Genomic DNA, 17,609 nt, shown 5'->3' on the forward strand with positions numbered 1-17,609 from the left:
GATATACTTGTTTCCCAAACCATGTGATGGAGGAATTCTGGTCTTTTACTCAGAAACATTCTAGGAGCAAGTCATTTTTTATTTTTGTGGGGGTGACTGTTTTACCAAGAACCAAATTAGCCAATTTTAACTTATCTCCGATAAAGTATAATTGGAGCCTTGAGGAACCATTAGGAAATCTCTGCTTGCTGTATCCTCCAAATGTTTCAGAAAACCATGCCTCTGATATTTCTCATGATGCAGATATTTTCTACTTGCATAATACTGAAACATATTTATTTCTTCAGAGTGTCAACCAAGAACTGGTAAAATTGTTGACCTGCCCAGTTTAAATGTGAAAGAGCTCAAGATCCTGCTGAGATGATTAGAGTCTTATGCTGAATAGTGGGCTTCCTCACTCCCAATTTTCTTTTCTTTCATTAATGGAACTATAAATATCTCCGACATCTGGAGCAAAGCAATTACAGTTCCTGTCTCCTGAAAGGAGGATAGGACAAATTCGGCAAGTTATAATCCCTTCATTTTTCCTTCATTTATTTGAAAACTTAATGCAGGTTTTCTGAAAGGTAAACTCTTACCCTGGATAGAGGATAATAAGATAAAGGGTGAGGAAGAGATTGCATTTCGAGCAGGATGCACAACTTTAGTTCACTGCTGTGTACTAGTTCATTTGCAGAGAAATATATTGCATTCACTGGCAGAAACCTATTTTTGTTTTTAATTGACCTAAAGTCAGCTTTTGTTCTGGTCCCACAGTAATTGCTATGGTTCAAGTTACATCAAATCTCTATAGACAAATGCCCACTATTTCTTATTAGATGTTTGTTCAAGCAAACAATCTGCCTACTACCATGTGGGTAGCAGGGATAAGTCTCAAACCCAATTTCTGCTACTACTGGTATTAGACAGGGCTGTAGTCTGGCCTCCTTTCTTTCCACCCTATCTGTAAAGAAGCTGGATTATCATATTTATGAGACTGAGTATCATACCTCTAAATTACATACATTAAATTTACCCTGTTTTTGCATGATGCTGTGTTGCTTTGTGTAGAATGCATCTAAATTGTTAGCTACTTTTGAGACTTATTGCTCCAAACACAGTTTGATCATCAACTAGTTACCATGTGTTTCTTACAAGAGAAAAAAGGCAATATATACATTAAAATAATGTGATAATATAATAAATCCAAGGTTTTGCTTTTCACCAAAGACCCAGAAAGATGGAAGTGGACCCTAAGTGGCAACAGCATAAACTAGCATAGGATGCAAATGCAGAGCTTTTCCTCCTGGAAACAATGAACAATGGAAGCAGACAATTCACCAAATCTTAGCCAACAGGCCAACCCAAGCTTTTTCTTTTTGCAAGGTGGTTTGTTTACACCTTCCGCTCTTCAAGCTAAATGTTTGTCCCAGTTTCTATTTGGCATTCAAATCTGGATCTCTGGGTTTAACTCTCAGGTGGAAAACATTCAATCTAGTACCATTAAGATTTTGGGGTTACCTCTCTGTGTGGGGAAGGTATCTAGAAGTCCACAAGATCAGTTGAATGCCAGACTTGGATACATTCCTTAAAATGGTGGCTTTCCCTGCATTTATTTGCACCGCTTGATATCTATTAGTTACTGACAGATGCTTTTGTCAGTGTAGGAGAGAGGTGGAGAGGGGAATTTTCTGTTAGATTTTTCTCTAGAGGTTCTGGGCAACTGTTATATATAGATAAATTGATTTAGATCTGCAGTATTTGAGAACTAAAGCTGATAATAGTTAAGTAATCTAAAGTATGGAAATATTAGAGCTTTGTATCTGAGTAGACTAGAATCACAGAATAGTAGAATTGGAAGGGCCAAGAAGGCTATCAGGTTGCAGGTCACCATTTTACACCATCCCACTTGGATGGCTGTCCAGATTCTTTCTGAATCTCTTTATTGCGGGAGAGTCAACAGCCTCTCCAAGTAACTGGCTCCACTGTTGTATTGCTTGATAGTTGGGAAACTTTTCTTGATATCAAGCCTGAATTTGGTTTGTCACAACTTGATCTGAGTATTCCATCTCCTACACTCTGGTATAAGCACCACAATTCAAAGGCCTCAGTTCTTTGGCACTCAGCCTTCCTTATGGTCCAAATTTCACAGCCATACATTGCAACTGAGAAAATCATAGTCTTGACAATGCGCACTTTTGTTTTCAGGGTGATGTCTCTGCTTTTTAGTATGCTGTCTAGATTTGCCATAGCTTCCCTCCCAAGCAACAAGCGTCTTTTAATTTCTTGGCTGCAGTGATCTTGGAGCCCAGGAAAATAAAATCTGTCACTACCTCCATTTCTTCCCCATCTATTTGCCAGGAAATGAGAGGACTGGATGCCATGATCTTAGTTTTCTTAATGTTGAGTTTCAAGCCAACTTTTGCGCTCTCCTCCTTCACCTGCATCAAGAGACTCTTTAGTTCCTCTTCACTTTCTGCCATTAAAGTGGTATCATCTGCATATCTGAGGTTGTTGATATTACTCCCAGCAATCTTAATTCCAACTTGTGATTCATCTAGCCCCACCTTTCTCATGATGTGCTCTGCATATAAGTTAAATAGACAGGGTGACAGTATACAGCCTTGCTGAACTCCTTTCTCAATTTTGAACCAATCAGTGGTTCCATGTCCAGTTCTCACTGTTGCTTCTTGACCCACATATAGGTTTCTCAAGAGACAAATGAGATCACCTGGTACTCCCATATCTTTAAGAATTTGCCACAATTTGTTGAGATCCACACAATCAAAGGCTTTAGCATAGTCAATGAAGCAAAAGTAAAAGTTTTTCTGGAACTCCCTAGCTTTCTCCATGATCCAGTGTATGTTGGCAATTTGATCTCTAGTTCCTCTCCCTCTTCAAAATCCTGCCTATATTTCTGGTAGTTCTCGGTCCACATACTGCTGGAGCCTACCTAACAGTATGTAAATCCTCTTTTAGAAAGGAGGAAAAACTACAAAAGCCAGGAAACCAGTAAATAATTAGTGGTTGGGGAAAATGTGTGGAACCAGGTAAAGGCTCCACTGGAATACCAAGAGGGCTAGATTTGCCCATGGGTCTGATGTGCTCCACCTCTGGTTTTAAACATCATTTACTATAGCATTGAGAAAGAACGGAAAAAAGGAATTCGTTGACTTTTCCAGATTGTTCTTTGGAATTATACATTAGGAAAAAGAATAAAGTGAAACTTTGGAATAAGAAAATGTAAGTGTATTAGAATTGTTTGCATTCAGATCTCCTGGATGAAGTATTTGGATCAACCTGTGGCATCTTTTCAAAAAGTACATTAGTCACAACTTCCCCCTCTTGCTTGTTTCTAAAGAAGAATACCATCAGTTCACACATCCTCTTTGTTATGGAGCACCTTATAAAGTATCCCACCAAGGATGAAAAATTACGTTTGACAGGAACATCTATTCCACTTTATAAATCTCAAGCAAACAAGAACACATGATGCCTTTCAGGAGATTGAAACAAGGTTGGGAAGATGCTAAAGGCTAATTGGACCATCTGTTGTCTTAACAGCTTTTAAATCATTCAGCCCACCCTTCTAAGGGGAAAGATTCACAATGACATAGAAGTATCACAAAATTTCCTCTACTAAAAGTTACCCTACTTTACCTGAAGCGTTAACTAAAGTCTCACTCTCAGAAAGAGCAGTTAAAGAGCTAAGTCACAATTTATCTGTTTGGAGAAAGCTAGCTTGTCAAGGAAAATGTTGGACTAGAGCACTTCCTCCTGATAGCTAGCCTTCTCTGTAGAGGGATTCAGTTATTTATTTTAATGTAAAATACTATTCAATCATGTGAGCCTTTCCCTGCATTCTGAAGTGATACTTTTAAGACACAGGTTTCTTCTCCATCTGCTTGTGAGAATTAGAACTTAGATTTTTCTCTCTAAATAAGGAAGCATATGGGTGAGGGGGAAAATGATTTTTTTAAATCCCATCATATCCCAATACTCAGAACAATTTCTTAATTAAAAAGATCATAATAGTAACTCCCCAAAACACAACATACCACAATAAATTTCCCCCTCCCTTCTGCCGCTAAAAAACGCACCAATTAAACCCAGTGATTATTTGGATGAAGCTAAGTTCCTAGCCATAAAAAGACAGTACATATAAAGAAGCTTCTGGAATAGTCCATTTTGTCAAATCTTCTATTGAAAGGCATTTGTTTTCCTATATGTTTCTGTTACTTTTGAAAACATGTATGTACCTCCTGTTTGGGATTATGCACATAAAATGGATTAATCATGAGGTGGCATGTTTCCAGAAGGCTGTCCTGCTTATCACTGTTGCATTGTGAAATGCACTGTATTGCCTCAGATTGTTTTAATTATCCGTGAGTTTTGTCGCAGCCATGAGCCTGCACTGTCAGCTTATAAAGGGCAGGTTCCGATGTTGCCAGAGAAGAAGGAGAGCTGTTTCTCTATGGCTAGATTCTGGGCCAGCCCAAGACCCTTCACTGCCTGATGCAGAACAGTGAATGCTACCCCACCCGACAACTCATGGTACACAGTACCCAGGATGGATGGATGGATGGATGGATGAATGCCCATTTTTTCAGTAATAACTGCTGAAAGAAAGCACAAGTTCAGAGACTGATCCCAGTTTCTTTGGACTGGGATAGAAACTATGCCATCTGATCTACTGGGATGGGGACTGTACTCAACCCATTTGATCATGCTGGACATGCAGTACTGAAGCTGTGTAGATCCTACTGGTCATAACTATCTATGTTACTCTGCACGTAAGCGTAGTGGTGTCTTCTGTTCTTCTCCCTTCTTCCCTAGGTAAAAAGATTCTCACCACATCAGGTCTACTGAAGTGACTCAGAAACTTTAGCACAGATCCGACTCTCATTCCCATTGATCTAAGTGGGAGTGAATTAGTAGCCTTTGATGGAGCAAATTGGATGTTATGAGATGAAGTTATAGGCCATTACCAAATGAAAATTATTGTTTAAAATAATATTGTAGCTTATTATATGGCTGCGAACAGTTATTATAAACCACTGTAAGCAGTAACAGCGAGAAGCTTGAAGCATTTACCAGTGTTCTCTGCCTCTCCTTTCTTTCCATCAGACGGAACCCGCTTCATTTCCACCTTATTGCAGATGCCATTGCAAAACAGATCCTGGCAACCCTCTTCCAGACATGGATGGTCCCTGCAGTGCGCATAGACTTCTATGATGCTGATGAGCTGAAGGTAAAGTAAAACGGTGCTACAAAGACTGCTTTGCTTGAATTCTTCCTCTGTAACTATGACAACCAGTGTGGTCTAGTGATTAAGAGTGCTGGGCTAGGACTCAGGAGATCCAGGTTCAAGTCCCCACTCAGTCATGAGCCATGAGCTTGCTGGGCGACCTTGGGCCAGTCACAGACTCTCAGCCCAATCTTCCCTACAGGATTGTTGTGAGGATAAGAGTGGGATGGGAGGAGAATTACATGAGCCACCTTGAGTTCCTTGGAAGGAAACACGCAGGACAGATAAGCGCATTTGGAATGCCAGCAGCACCATTATTTCCTCTTTCCCTTGAATAATATTAAATATTATGGTATATATATCACATATCCATATCTCCTAATAAGATGGTCACCTAAGAATCACTCGAAAAAGATGAAATGCATCACTTAATTTACATTACAATTGCTTATGTATATTAATATGTATAGATGCAATTTGACTGATTTATTTCTTTTCATATTTATATGCTACTGAATAGCCTGACATGGCCCTCTAAGTGGCTAACAACATTAAAATAAATTAATTACAATTAATTGATTTAATTAATTAAACATTTCCATTACAAGTACAAGGGGGAAGGGAGGAAATCTGCTGGAGCAGAGTGAGTTCTTATAATCAGGTGCTAAAATCACGAGATACCTGTTCTTGCCTGACACCCAGGCAAAATTAATGATGGCACCAGGTGGACCTCTTTAGGAAGCCCATTCCAAAGGTGTGGGATAGCCACTGGGAAGGCCCTTCTTCTAATTGCCATTTCTTTCACTTCCTTTTAGAGATGACTCTTTTAGAAGGACCTCATTCCCAGTTCTCAAAGGGTGGGCACGAGTCTATTGGAAAAGGCAGTCCTTCAAGTAACCAGGTCCCAAGTCATTTAGCAATTTGTATGTTTTTTAAAAGGACTTTAAATCGGGCCTGTTTAAATATTGTTATTGTAATTTAAATGGAAATGAAATGGTGACATCATGTATCAAGTTGTATGTCTCACTTAGCCTGCTGCCCAAGTGCTAAGTGTTGGTGAGCAGCTTCAATGTCCTGAAGGAGGTGTCCTTTGTGATGGTTGTTTTCTCTTTAAACTGCACTTGGACTGGACAGACCTTCAAATAGTGTGCTCCTTCAAAATAGAGGACAATCCTTCGAATAGAGAACTGCTTTCTAAGAAAAAAGACACATGATGAACACCTAACCGTATTTACTTTGGAATAAGTCCCCTTCCATTTGAATCAAAATTCCAGTGAATATATTCTGGGCTGCAGACTTCTGTTGGATCATGGCAATTGACCAGTGGGCTGAAAGTGCAGAATGAATGTCATCCAGAAGAACTGCTGAAAATATTTTAAAACCTGGCATCTGGAGGTTGTGGCAGTAATTTGTGTGGCATATCAAATCAGTGCCATGCTAAACTTGATTAAAATCCTGTAAAAAGGTAAAAACAAAATTTAGCAAATTGCTGAACTAATTAAGGAAATTCCAAACCACTCCACATGTTTGGCAGAAATGAAAACAGAATATAATTGGAAGACATGGTAAAGAGGAAGGTTTACCTTTCAGAAAATGCTCTTACCTTTTTTCTTTTTTAAAGGGATGACTTTGGTATAGTTTTCATATTAAGAAGCAGGTTGATATTGATCTAGATGTATCATCTTGCTGAAAACTGTATTCTGGTGAAAATGTAGGCTTGTGCATTATTATTTATCACATGAAACTCAAACACAGGCTTTTTAATTAAGACTGCAAGCCCACTAGTTTACAGACTTTCTCTTCATTTCCGCCACTTCAAAAGAGAAGCATTTCCATGATTCAAGGAGGCCTCTCTTGTTTTGGTTTATCATGACTTACACCGTTGGCTTTTTTCTAAACAGCTTATGCTGGGCTTTAAAGGCTTCCCAGGGTGATTTTTTCCTTCTTGGTAATTGTTGGGCCCAGAGACTGTTCAACATCACTGCTGAAATTAAAGCAGGTACTCTCAGCCTTGTTTCCAAACTAGTTGGCCCCAATTCCCTCTAGACCAGGGATGTTAATCTTCTTTTAGCCCAAAGACCAAACTCAATTTCCAAGAAGCTCTTAGAGGTCACATTCAAGTGGTGGATGGGGCCTAAGGCAAAAGGTGTATGGCCAGAATGTAAGTGCTTTATCTTAAAGCAATTACTGATAATCAGCAGCCAAGAAAAGTGGGTGGGACCAAGGAAAGGAATGGCCATCTGAGCAGTGCTGGAGGACAAACTGGGGATGTAGCTGGACTAGATTTGCATTCTTGCTCAAGCCTATGGGCTTGTCCATGGAATCTCTTGCCCCTTGCATGAGAACTGGATGGAATAGGCTAGATAAGATGCAGCCCTGGTGCTTTCTGTGTGAAACATAGACGAGTCAGAATGAAGAAGGTGAATGCATACTGCAATTGTGGCTCCCTGTGTGAGATACCTTTGGGCTCACTTTCAACCTGAGGAAAGGTGGTGGTTTTCTTTTCTTTTCTTGCTTTTTTATACTTCTGTTACTTCTGATTCCCAAGTTATGCTAACACCATCATTGCCTTTCTGAACTCTGAATCTCAGGGAGGACAAATAAGCTAGGAGGAGAGGATGCTTATGGAAGGAGCTCATTGACTGGAGTGGTAGATATGCATTTCCTATCCAGTTAGTTCTCATTTTCATTTCATTTTGTCTTTATTGTAGTGCTCTCTGTCTTTTGTGACCTTATCTAATGGGTCCCTCTTACCACCTCTTTGCAAAAAGAGATGCTAAGAGGGATTAGATGCAAGAGGAACCTCTATAGGAAATGGACACTGGGACAAGTAAACAAAATGGTACATGGGAGGAGGAGGCTTGTTGCAGAAGGATTCTTCACAAGGTTAAGGCTGATTATAAGCTGAGACCTGCAAAGAATATCAGGACCAACAAAAAGGGCTTCTAGCAACATGCAAATAGCAAGAAGAAGGGGAGACAGGCAGTGGGACCGCTTAATAAGGAAGAATGGGACTTGGTGACTGATGTGAGGGAACAGGCACAGATGCTGAATGAATATCTGTGTTCTCTCCAAAGCAGAATGGGGGAAATCTACATGGGGGACCAGATGAGGCGAGGGATATAGGGGCACAGGTTAGAGTCACCCCCCGCCCCAGAAATCAAGGAGCTCCTCAGAGCACTGGATGTTACAAAGGTGCCACGCCCTGAGAGATTACACCCGGGGATTTTTCAGAAGCTGGCAGGAGTGCTCTCATGCCCGTTGGCCTCCATTTTTCAGGTCTTGTGGAGAACGAGTGAGGTTCCAGAGGACTGGAGGATGGCATTAGAGGTCCCAATTTTCAAAAAGAGCAGTAGAGGGAACATGGGGAATTACAGACTGGTTAGCCTTTCGCCCATTCTAGGAAAGACAATGGGAAAGGCTCATAATAGCGAGAGATCTAGTAACCCTAGATAGGGAAAGGAGGTTGGTATCCATGCAACACAGCTTCCACAAAATCAGACCTTCCAGACAAACCTTGTGGAATTCTATGGCAAGGTTTCAGGTGACTAGACAGAGAGGACATGGTGGATGCAGTTTACCTGGATTTCAGCAAGGCCTTTGACAAAGTGCTGCATGATATCCTGGTTGAGAAATTGAGGAAACATAGAAACCGAGCGAGTCACAAGGGGCCTCCCAGGCCATCTAGTCTGACCCCCAGCTCCAGCCAGCTCCGCTCACAACATGTCCACCATGCCCAGGAGATTTGGGATAGACCAGTGCACTGTCTGATGAATTAGGGCATGGTTGATGGACCAAAAGTGGAGGATAACTATTAGTGGGGAATCATTGGGATGGCAGCCAGTGATGAACAGGGTCCCCCAGGGCTCCGTCCTGGGACCAATCCTGTTCAATTTTTTTCATCAATGACCTGGAAAAGGGGGTGACCAGTCTGCTGATCAAATTCGCTGATGATACTAAAATGGGGGCGATGGCCACAACTGAGGACCAGGTACTAAATACAATGTTAGGCAGACTTTGAAGTTTCAGAGTTGTAGATTAGTGGCTGCCAGCATGTTATGCACTGTTTCAGTTGCTACAGTTGTATTACTTAGTCACTCAGGCCAGTAATGGCCAAACTCTTTTGGCAGGTATAGTAAAAATAAGAGCAAAGCTCAGGGAACCACAATTCAATTTGGATGCCAGGAAGTACTTCCTGACAGTTAGGACCCCGAGGGTATGGAATAGGCTCCCACGGGAGGTGGTCGAAGTCCCATCAGTGAGGGTGCTCAAGGATAGGCTGGACATGCACGTGGTAGTCATGTCATGATGGAGCTGGCTGGAGTCGGGGGTCAGACTAGATGGCCCAGGCGACCCCTTCTGACTCACTCTGTTTCTATGTTTCTAAGTGTAGAAACTTCTCTTAACTTCTTTTTCAGCAGAGCAACCAGCTTTTACAAGCTGCAGTGGAAACAGTAGACCACTTCCACTGAGCCCCTGCTGTCTACCCGCTTAGTTTCACTGATGTCCTGAACTCTGCATCTATTTTAGAAGTGGCCTTTGCATCTTCTTTCCTTTGCTTTTGTTTGAAGGTTGCCTTAGTTCCTGTGATGTGCTGCTTTTTAAGAGATTTTTTTTGTGGGATACACATTTTGGCCCATTGCTAGAGAGAGTATATGTCATAAGAAACCAAAATCCCGATTGCAGCAATCTGGCATCATCAGTAGAGGCTGCTGCAAGAATATGCAGACAGTGGACTACCTTACCTTACCAGACTTCATTCCTTTTTCCCTGCTGGACTCAAGCGCATCATGTGGCAGGAAAGCCAACCCTTACAAGTAGGCTTGTGGCAGTCCTCACATGGCAGATCTGAATAAGAAACAGCAGTGGCAGGGTGGATAAAATCAATGATCTTTTTTAAAAGTAAAAAAAAAAAAAAAAGATTTTTTAATTTAAGTCAGATTATTACATTTTAAATTGGATGTTTTTATTAAAATGAGATGTTTTTATTTAAATTGGAATTTTAAATAAAATGCTTTTTGTGGAAAAATCTACCAAAATATAGTTTTCTATTTAAGATACATTATGGTTCAAAGGTTATTCATTATTAAATAAATATTAGTTATATAGCATGTATTCATGCAATGTTCAGTGTTTTGGGTAAATGAATTCCATTAAACAATTCACAATGTCATGCTCTTCCAAAGGTTTCTGTAAGATTATTGGGCAATTTTTCTATCTTGAAAATACTGGCAAAGATGCTGGGTTTTACAGTTCTCAAAACTGTGAAATTGTGTCTGGAGAGATGACATGCCTCTTCTTCACAGCAAAAAAATGTTATAAAATAAACATACAGAGTTGAGAAAAAGACCTTGCTCCCACTGTTCTTTTGTGTACACAGAATCAACCCCTTATCTCTTAAGTGCTAAGTTTCAAAAAATTCAGTGAATAGAAGATTTGTAGGAGTGGAATAAATCTGCACAAGAAGCTAAGTGTGAGGAGGGAGGAGCAGGCAGTAAAAATGAAGGTCAAACCTTTTGAGCAGAATGTTCCACAAGTCTTTGGATCTTTTTGTGTATAGCCTGAGGTTTATCATATTATTCAATATAGATAGGAGAATCTATATTGGCAGCAAGCCATAAAAGAGACCCAGTTTGGGAATATTTTAATGAAGTTCCTCTACCTAAGGATAAAGCATGCATGTATGCAAATTATGTAGAAAACCATGATTTAAATCTAGTCTTATTAGTCAAATCTAGTCAATGTGATTTAAATCAAATCCACCATAAGCTATAGCCACCCAGAAGAAAATCTATTAATAACAGAGGTTGCACCATGTTCCACCATGATTTAAAGAGGTTGCCACCAGGAAGCTATCAGTGCTAGGCCTGATCACAGATTACATTCTCCATGCAAATGCAAGTTGTATCCCATCCTGTTACTGCCCCCCTCTTCTCTTTATCTCCCCCTTTTTAGTCTATAAAGTTGAATTATAGAATAAAATAGACTGATAATGTAATCTCAAGTAGTACTTTTGAGAATAGAACAAATAGAACACAAAAATAGACCTTCCCTTTGAAATACAAAACAACTAAGGCTAGTTTAGCAGTATTCGGACCATGTAGCACTTTTGGAAATGTGTATTTGAAGGAAGCAAGGGTAGAAAAGCCATCATGCATCAGCCAGGGATTCTAAGTGAAAGGGAGCACTCCAGCTATAAAGGGGTGTTGTTGTTGTTTGTTCTTTGTTTTTTGGGTTTTTTTTAAGGAATGTATTTATACCTCACTCCTTCACCCCAAAAGTATTTATAAAAGCTAACAATTAAAGGGTCAATAAGACATCCATTAGCTCATTTTTCAGGTTGGCAAGGTGGAGTGATGATGTGTATTTAGCACAAAAATGATGGTGTTTTGAGAATGTTTATTATGCACACAGGATATATGCCTGAATTGTCTAATATTTACATTTCATGCATCAGGAAAGAGCATTTTATAGACAGGTACACCACTAGGTGTTTGAAGCAGATGGTATCCCTGTTCCTTCCTTTTCACTGAATGCACTAGAATCTTAGGGAAATCAAAGCTGTTATGCTTTGGGCAATCCTATGATGAAGTCTGTCATTGTTTTGTAGATACAATCCACAAACACTGTTGTAGCCAGTGTTAAGCATTAACTATTTTAATAATACTAATAATGAAGTTCCAGAGGAGTGAATCCTAGTCATTGTAGCTGAATGGATTGTGTTTTTAATTTTATTTAAATTTACTTTAAATAAAAGATCATTTTTATCATATCCCAATTTTTGTTTTATTTAATGCACATGATGTTTTATTCATCCTCTGTGTTCTTAGGGAACGTTCATAACATGATTCCATTATCACATTAAAATTCTATTGTTAAAAATATTTTGAAAAGACATTACATGTATTATATTGAACATCCACTTTAAGTTTCCTTACCTGATCATTTTTTTTCTTTTCCCTTTTTTCTCTTTCCCCTTTTCCTTTTTTTCCCTTTCTGGCCACTTCCCTGAAGTATACCCTAAGTAATTCCCTTTACTCGATTCTAAACTGAACAAAGGTTCAAACTGCAAGGAATAAGGCTAACCGGCCACTTGCTTGTCCCTGGCCCATCTTTTCTCTGCCACCATCCAGGAAGATAGTCAACCTACAGTTCGAAGTGCCTGAAGGCCTTTTTAAGGAGGTGCAATAACAAAGACAGGCAGTATGGAAATCATGAACTGTGCAGAGCTAATGGAAAAGATTGGGATTCCTTAAGGAGATCTGTCTGTCATGCAACAGCTCAGCCTTAAGCCATGGTTTCACCACTGGTCCTGTGTAAGAGTGTCTTCTAGCAAGTAGTCAGATTCCAAATTTTATGATGAGCCTGTTACTAGAGGATCCAAACCACCCTTCTTTTCTGAGACCTGATCCTGTTGTGACCTGTCCTCTGTTAGAGCTTCCTGCTAGGTAGACCCTTCCTAATCTCTGTCTTTCTCTAGAATGTCTCTCTTTCTGTCCCAAGGAAGAGATTTGGTTTCAATCCACAATCTGGATTGTGCTCACTACACCCATCCTTAATAAGGGAGACAAAGTGGGTGAAATTTCAGAAGGATGTATGCGTTTCAATGTCTTGTATAATCTTCATTTTCAGGTTGTTTGAAACTAGAATTGCTGATATGCAATGAAATGTAGGAATTTCTCAGAATGAATTTTCACCATGTTCAACCTCTATTCCTTTAGTTCATATGTGTTCCCAGTGTTTCCAGTCTACTGAGATGAGCTGAATGGTAATATTGAAAAATATCATGCAAGCAGCCTCTCTAACCTGGTACCTTACAGAAGTTGTTAGTCTTCAGTTCCCATCAGCCCCATCAAGCATTGCCAATGGTGCAGAATGTTGGGGGTAGTAATCCAAAACATATGTAAAGCACTGGGTTAAGAAAGATGGATAATTTTATTCACCAGCCCTTTCTTTAGGAAAGACCGGGTTTTTTAATCTATTGCTTCCCCTCCCTGTGCTAAAGAAATGTGGGTTGGCTGGATTAAGACATAACACACATCCATTTTATGTTTCTCTATCATATTTGGAAGATTTACATATACACAGTGAGTAAATTTGCTTTCTTCATCATCTCAGCTTTGTATTGCCTGTTAACTTGAAAGGAATGGTTAACTTGGACAAAATGGTTTCCACAAAAGAAATGTCTAAGTTACACTGAATTTGTCTATTTATTTAAAATATTGCTTGGCTGCCTTTCAGGACAGAAATTCTCCCGAGAAGGAATACAACAATAAAACACATACAATTTATATAATATGAAAATCTTCAAAACTTATTTTTTTGTTCAAAAGAAAACAAAGTTTGAGAATGTCTGTACCTTTTATCTAGTGCTCTTCAAAAATGAAAGGATCATGTGTATGGACTGGGATATACCCTATGTATATTTATGTTGACCCAGGACTCCAGTTAATGAAGGATACTTTCATTCCTGTTTATTTCTGGAAGTGCAATCGGAGAGTTACCCTCAGAATCTGTCAATGTGACTTTGTCTGAAGGGCCCAAGGAGGGAATGCGACACCAGCAAACTGTGAGATCTGATGGGCTGCAGCGCATCTTCATGTTGCATCACCTTGAGCAAATAAGGGTTGAACTGCTACCCTTCAATATATTTTTTCCACCAACAGCAGCATTGTCCTACATATGTCTGTCACGTCTGACCTCTAAGAATCCCTTACACACATCTCCTTGGCCTATTAAGTTGCTGCTGCTTAGCCATTTTACATGGACTTTACGGGTACAGCTTAGAGCATTTTAAAATGGCGGAGAGGTGAATTTCTCTTAATTTCAACCCTCCTTATCTTGCAAACCTTAGAGATTCATAGCTAATTTCAGCTGTTGTTTCTGACAGTTAAATTATGTTGGCCTTGTAAATAATGAACAGATCCATTCCAAATGCCAGAAGCCAGAAGAAGCACTGAAATAATCTGGGCATATCTAAATGTAGTAGGTGACCACTAGGAACACCCATGGCTCACAACCTGGGAAACAGCAGAGAAATGTCCATATGGTAGGCTGAGTTGCTTGTCCAGTGAACTTTCCACCTGGAGACAAGCAGTGTTGCAGAGGCGGAGATTTGCCCAGGAGAAGATTTACTTTGACCTGGTTTAGGTGATCCTATCCCTTCTTATTAATCATAGTTCCTTGTTTTGTCTGAACTGGGAACAGCAATGGTTGCCAGTTTCTGTTCAAGCTAGCAAGTTCAACCAGCTTCAAGCCATAACTTGTTCCAGAGCTGCCAATCACAGTTTCCCAGTTCAGGAAAAACAAAATTGGAAACTATGGTTAATTAGAGGTTTACTGGTTTGTTTGCACACTGGGAAGGAACATATGAAGGGACTTGCAGGCAAAGACTTGTGCATATCTCATCTTAATAAGATGAGATGGATGATTGTCTGAATGTGGTCTTTAAATGATGTTGTGTCAGGTTTGGTTTATGTGCCAGAAATTCTTCAGGGTGTCAGTAAGTGTTATTTGAACAGACTTCTGCTCTCCTCTTAATTGATAGGGAATTCATGCAAACTAAAGAACAATACACCATCTATATTTGTGGAGAAAATTACACAGAAAATGAGAAACATCTACTGCACTTTTTCAGTGTCATTTTAAGTCATCTTGGCAGACCTCCTCAGTAGCTGTATTTTTAACTCTTTCTTTAAATAGAAACTCTATTTCTTCACATTGTTGTCAGTGAAAAAATCAAGTATTTGGCTTTTCATGAAACAGTATCTACCCCTAAAATATGCATTTATATGAGATACAAAAGTAAAACCTTATAAAACCATTCAGAACCTGAGTTGTTTTATTGGGATGACATATGTCTTCTCCTCATGTATCAGACATTCTAGGTATACCCAAGTTCCACAGTTATCCTTGATACCTGGTTTCCTTAGCAACCATTCATATAAATAGTAAGGACCTGTTATGGGGATAATATCAGTATAATTACAGTCTCTGAATCATCTAGAAGGGTAGCAGGATGATTCAGGATTACAATTATGGGGTTTAAAATTAAAATAAAACATTTTGCTAATGTTTGCTAGGCAACATAAAAGATTTGAGTGTAGGTCCTTTATCAGATATGGATTTTCCCCCTCCCCCCAAAAAAGTTAGATTGTCTTTTATGCTGGAAAATGCCATTTTGCCATTAGTATTTCCCCCATAATTTTTCTCTGCCACCTTTTCTTTCTTTTTAAACATTTAATTAGTACCCTTAGAAACAGTACAAGCATACTGTTTTCTTGTGGCCAGACACTACCACCTCCCCACCCACCCTTTCACTTAATATGACAAGTTCCAGCATCTGAGTGTGCTAATTAAAACACAGTTTCTGTGCTAATGCTGTGTACACTTGGCTGCCGACTTGGATACTGAATTGGGCCATAACGTAAGATAACCATAAATTACATTATGACCATACTTTAAAATAAAATCCTTTAATTTGAGGTGGAGCCAGGAGTTACATGTAAACTTCAAACAACATGAAAAGGAAAGTTAACCTTGCCCTTGCATGTGCATTTCATTTATTTTTTTAAAAAGTTCAAGAACATCTTTCAATATATGCATTTGAATGTGGCTGTGGTTTGAGCTACTGTATTTTAGAATGCAGGCTTCCGGTTTTTATTTATTTATTTATTTATTTATTATTTAGGGGACTTCTATGTCGCCCCATTCGCCAAAGCCTCGGGGCGGCTCACAACCATTTTTAGATGATGTCCGCTTTAAGAGAATGAAGTGTCAGTTCAAAGAAACCAAAGAATGCTTTCCTCTAACAGCAGTTACAGAGTTTCACTAAAATCATTTTAACAGCCACAGCACATACTGCTTTTATCTATTCTACTAACTTGCAGGATGGAAGAACAATAAAACTCTACTAGTGGGTCTGGAAATCAGATTTGAATTACTGTAGAATCTAGTTTTCTATACCAAAAGGCAGCGCTTTTCTACACAAGGTGTTTATTGTGCATTCATGAATCCTTATTCTCAATTGTTTATCATGTGTTTAGATGATATTAGGAAGCTGCAGTTTTGCTTTATTTTTAAAAGCACTTTCCCACTAGAACAGGGAAAATGGAATATTATTTCTGAGAGAAACATATTTCCCTTCTTGTGCAATTGTGATATTCTGCTGTTGTACAGCTATCACCACCCCCTTCGACATAATCTAGTGGAAAAGCAGAAAAGGAAGAGATCTTTGGGTAGAGCACAGATTTCAGTTCTGGGAGCAAACCCAAAGTACGTAGATACAATGATTAACAGCCTTGTATAGAAAAGAACACTCCAATTAGTTTATCTAAAGCCCTTTTCATAAAAGGTATCCGGTGCTTCTTATCAGGTATTCCTCCAGTTAAAGGGACCTCCATGTACAGGACTGATGCTTGAGAACTGAAGAGAAATTATTACGTCAGTATAGATCGCATAGCTATAATAGAAAGATCGTGGCCCACCTATAAAACTAGTGACGTGCATGGGAAGTACCTCAGCTCTCTTTCAGGATAACAGTTCTTATCCTGAGAAATAAAAATAAGATTTCCAGCTTCCCTTTCTTGAAAAGTGGGCTAGAGGTGAAATGAAAATCATCCAGAATTGTTTGGCCAGAAGAATAGAATTCTAGTCCTTCCTTTCATCGTGGCCTCTGTGCATCACACATATGGGTTCTGCACCTGTGCAGTGCCTTTGGCCGGAAGATTAACAGCTAATGGTTTTGGTGGGAAACTCCGCTCCCCCTCCCCCCTAGTATTATATAAGGAGCGGAGTATCTGCCATTTTCCAGTCTTTGCAACCGCCGTTCGTTGTGCCTCATGCCACTTCGCTCTCACTTAAATCGTTACTTACCTCTCACTTGTTGAAAAACTTCCCTTTTTTCTTACCAAGTTAGTATTCCCTTGTTCATGTTACTGTTAGTATTCTCACTTAGTTCTTGCTTTTTCACTTTTCTCTCTTGTTCCTAAAAAAAGAAAAAAAAAAGAAAAACCAAAAATATTATTATCCCGCTTTACTATCTCCTTCTCTTCTTTTTCTGCAATGGCGCAACGGGTGGCATTCCACAAGTGCAGGAAGTGTGGCTCCAAAATACCCGCTGTGGACCCGCATGACCTGTGCCTCCTTTGCCTGGGGAAAGGGCACAGGACAGATAAATGCTGCCACTGCTTGGCCTTCTCCAAACAGGCGAGGAAGAATCGGGAGAACCGCCTCCACAAACTCCTGTGGGACCAGGCTCTCTTCCAATCGGACCGGCTGGTGGCTAAGCCTCCCACAACTGTGGCTGTACCCGAAGGCCGTCCAACTTCGACTGATCTGCCGCAGCGCCCGGCCTCTTCCTCCATTGCTCCACCCACACGCC

General features: G+C 39.7%; 1 protein-coding gene across 1 annotated transcript in view; it reads left to right on the forward strand.

The window, feature by feature from the left end:
• LARGE1 (LARGE xylosyl- and glucuronyltransferase 1) overlaps positions 1–17,609 on the forward strand; it is a 386,604-nt gene that overhangs the window by 197,053 nt on the left and 171,942 nt on the right. The window contains exon 5 of the mRNA XM_044441252.1: positions 5,107–5,230. Coding sequence (XP_044297187.1) covers positions 5,107–5,230 — 124 coding nt within the window. The remainder of the gene's footprint in view (positions 1–5,106; positions 5,231–17,609) is intronic.

This window comes from Varanus komodoensis, unplaced genomic scaffold (genome assembly GCF_004798865.1).
Source record: "Varanus komodoensis strain SLA01 unplaced genomic scaffold, ASM479886v1 scaffold39, whole genome shotgun sequence".
Lineage (NCBI taxonomy): Eukaryota > Metazoa > Chordata > Lepidosauria > Squamata > Varanidae > Varanus > Varanus komodoensis.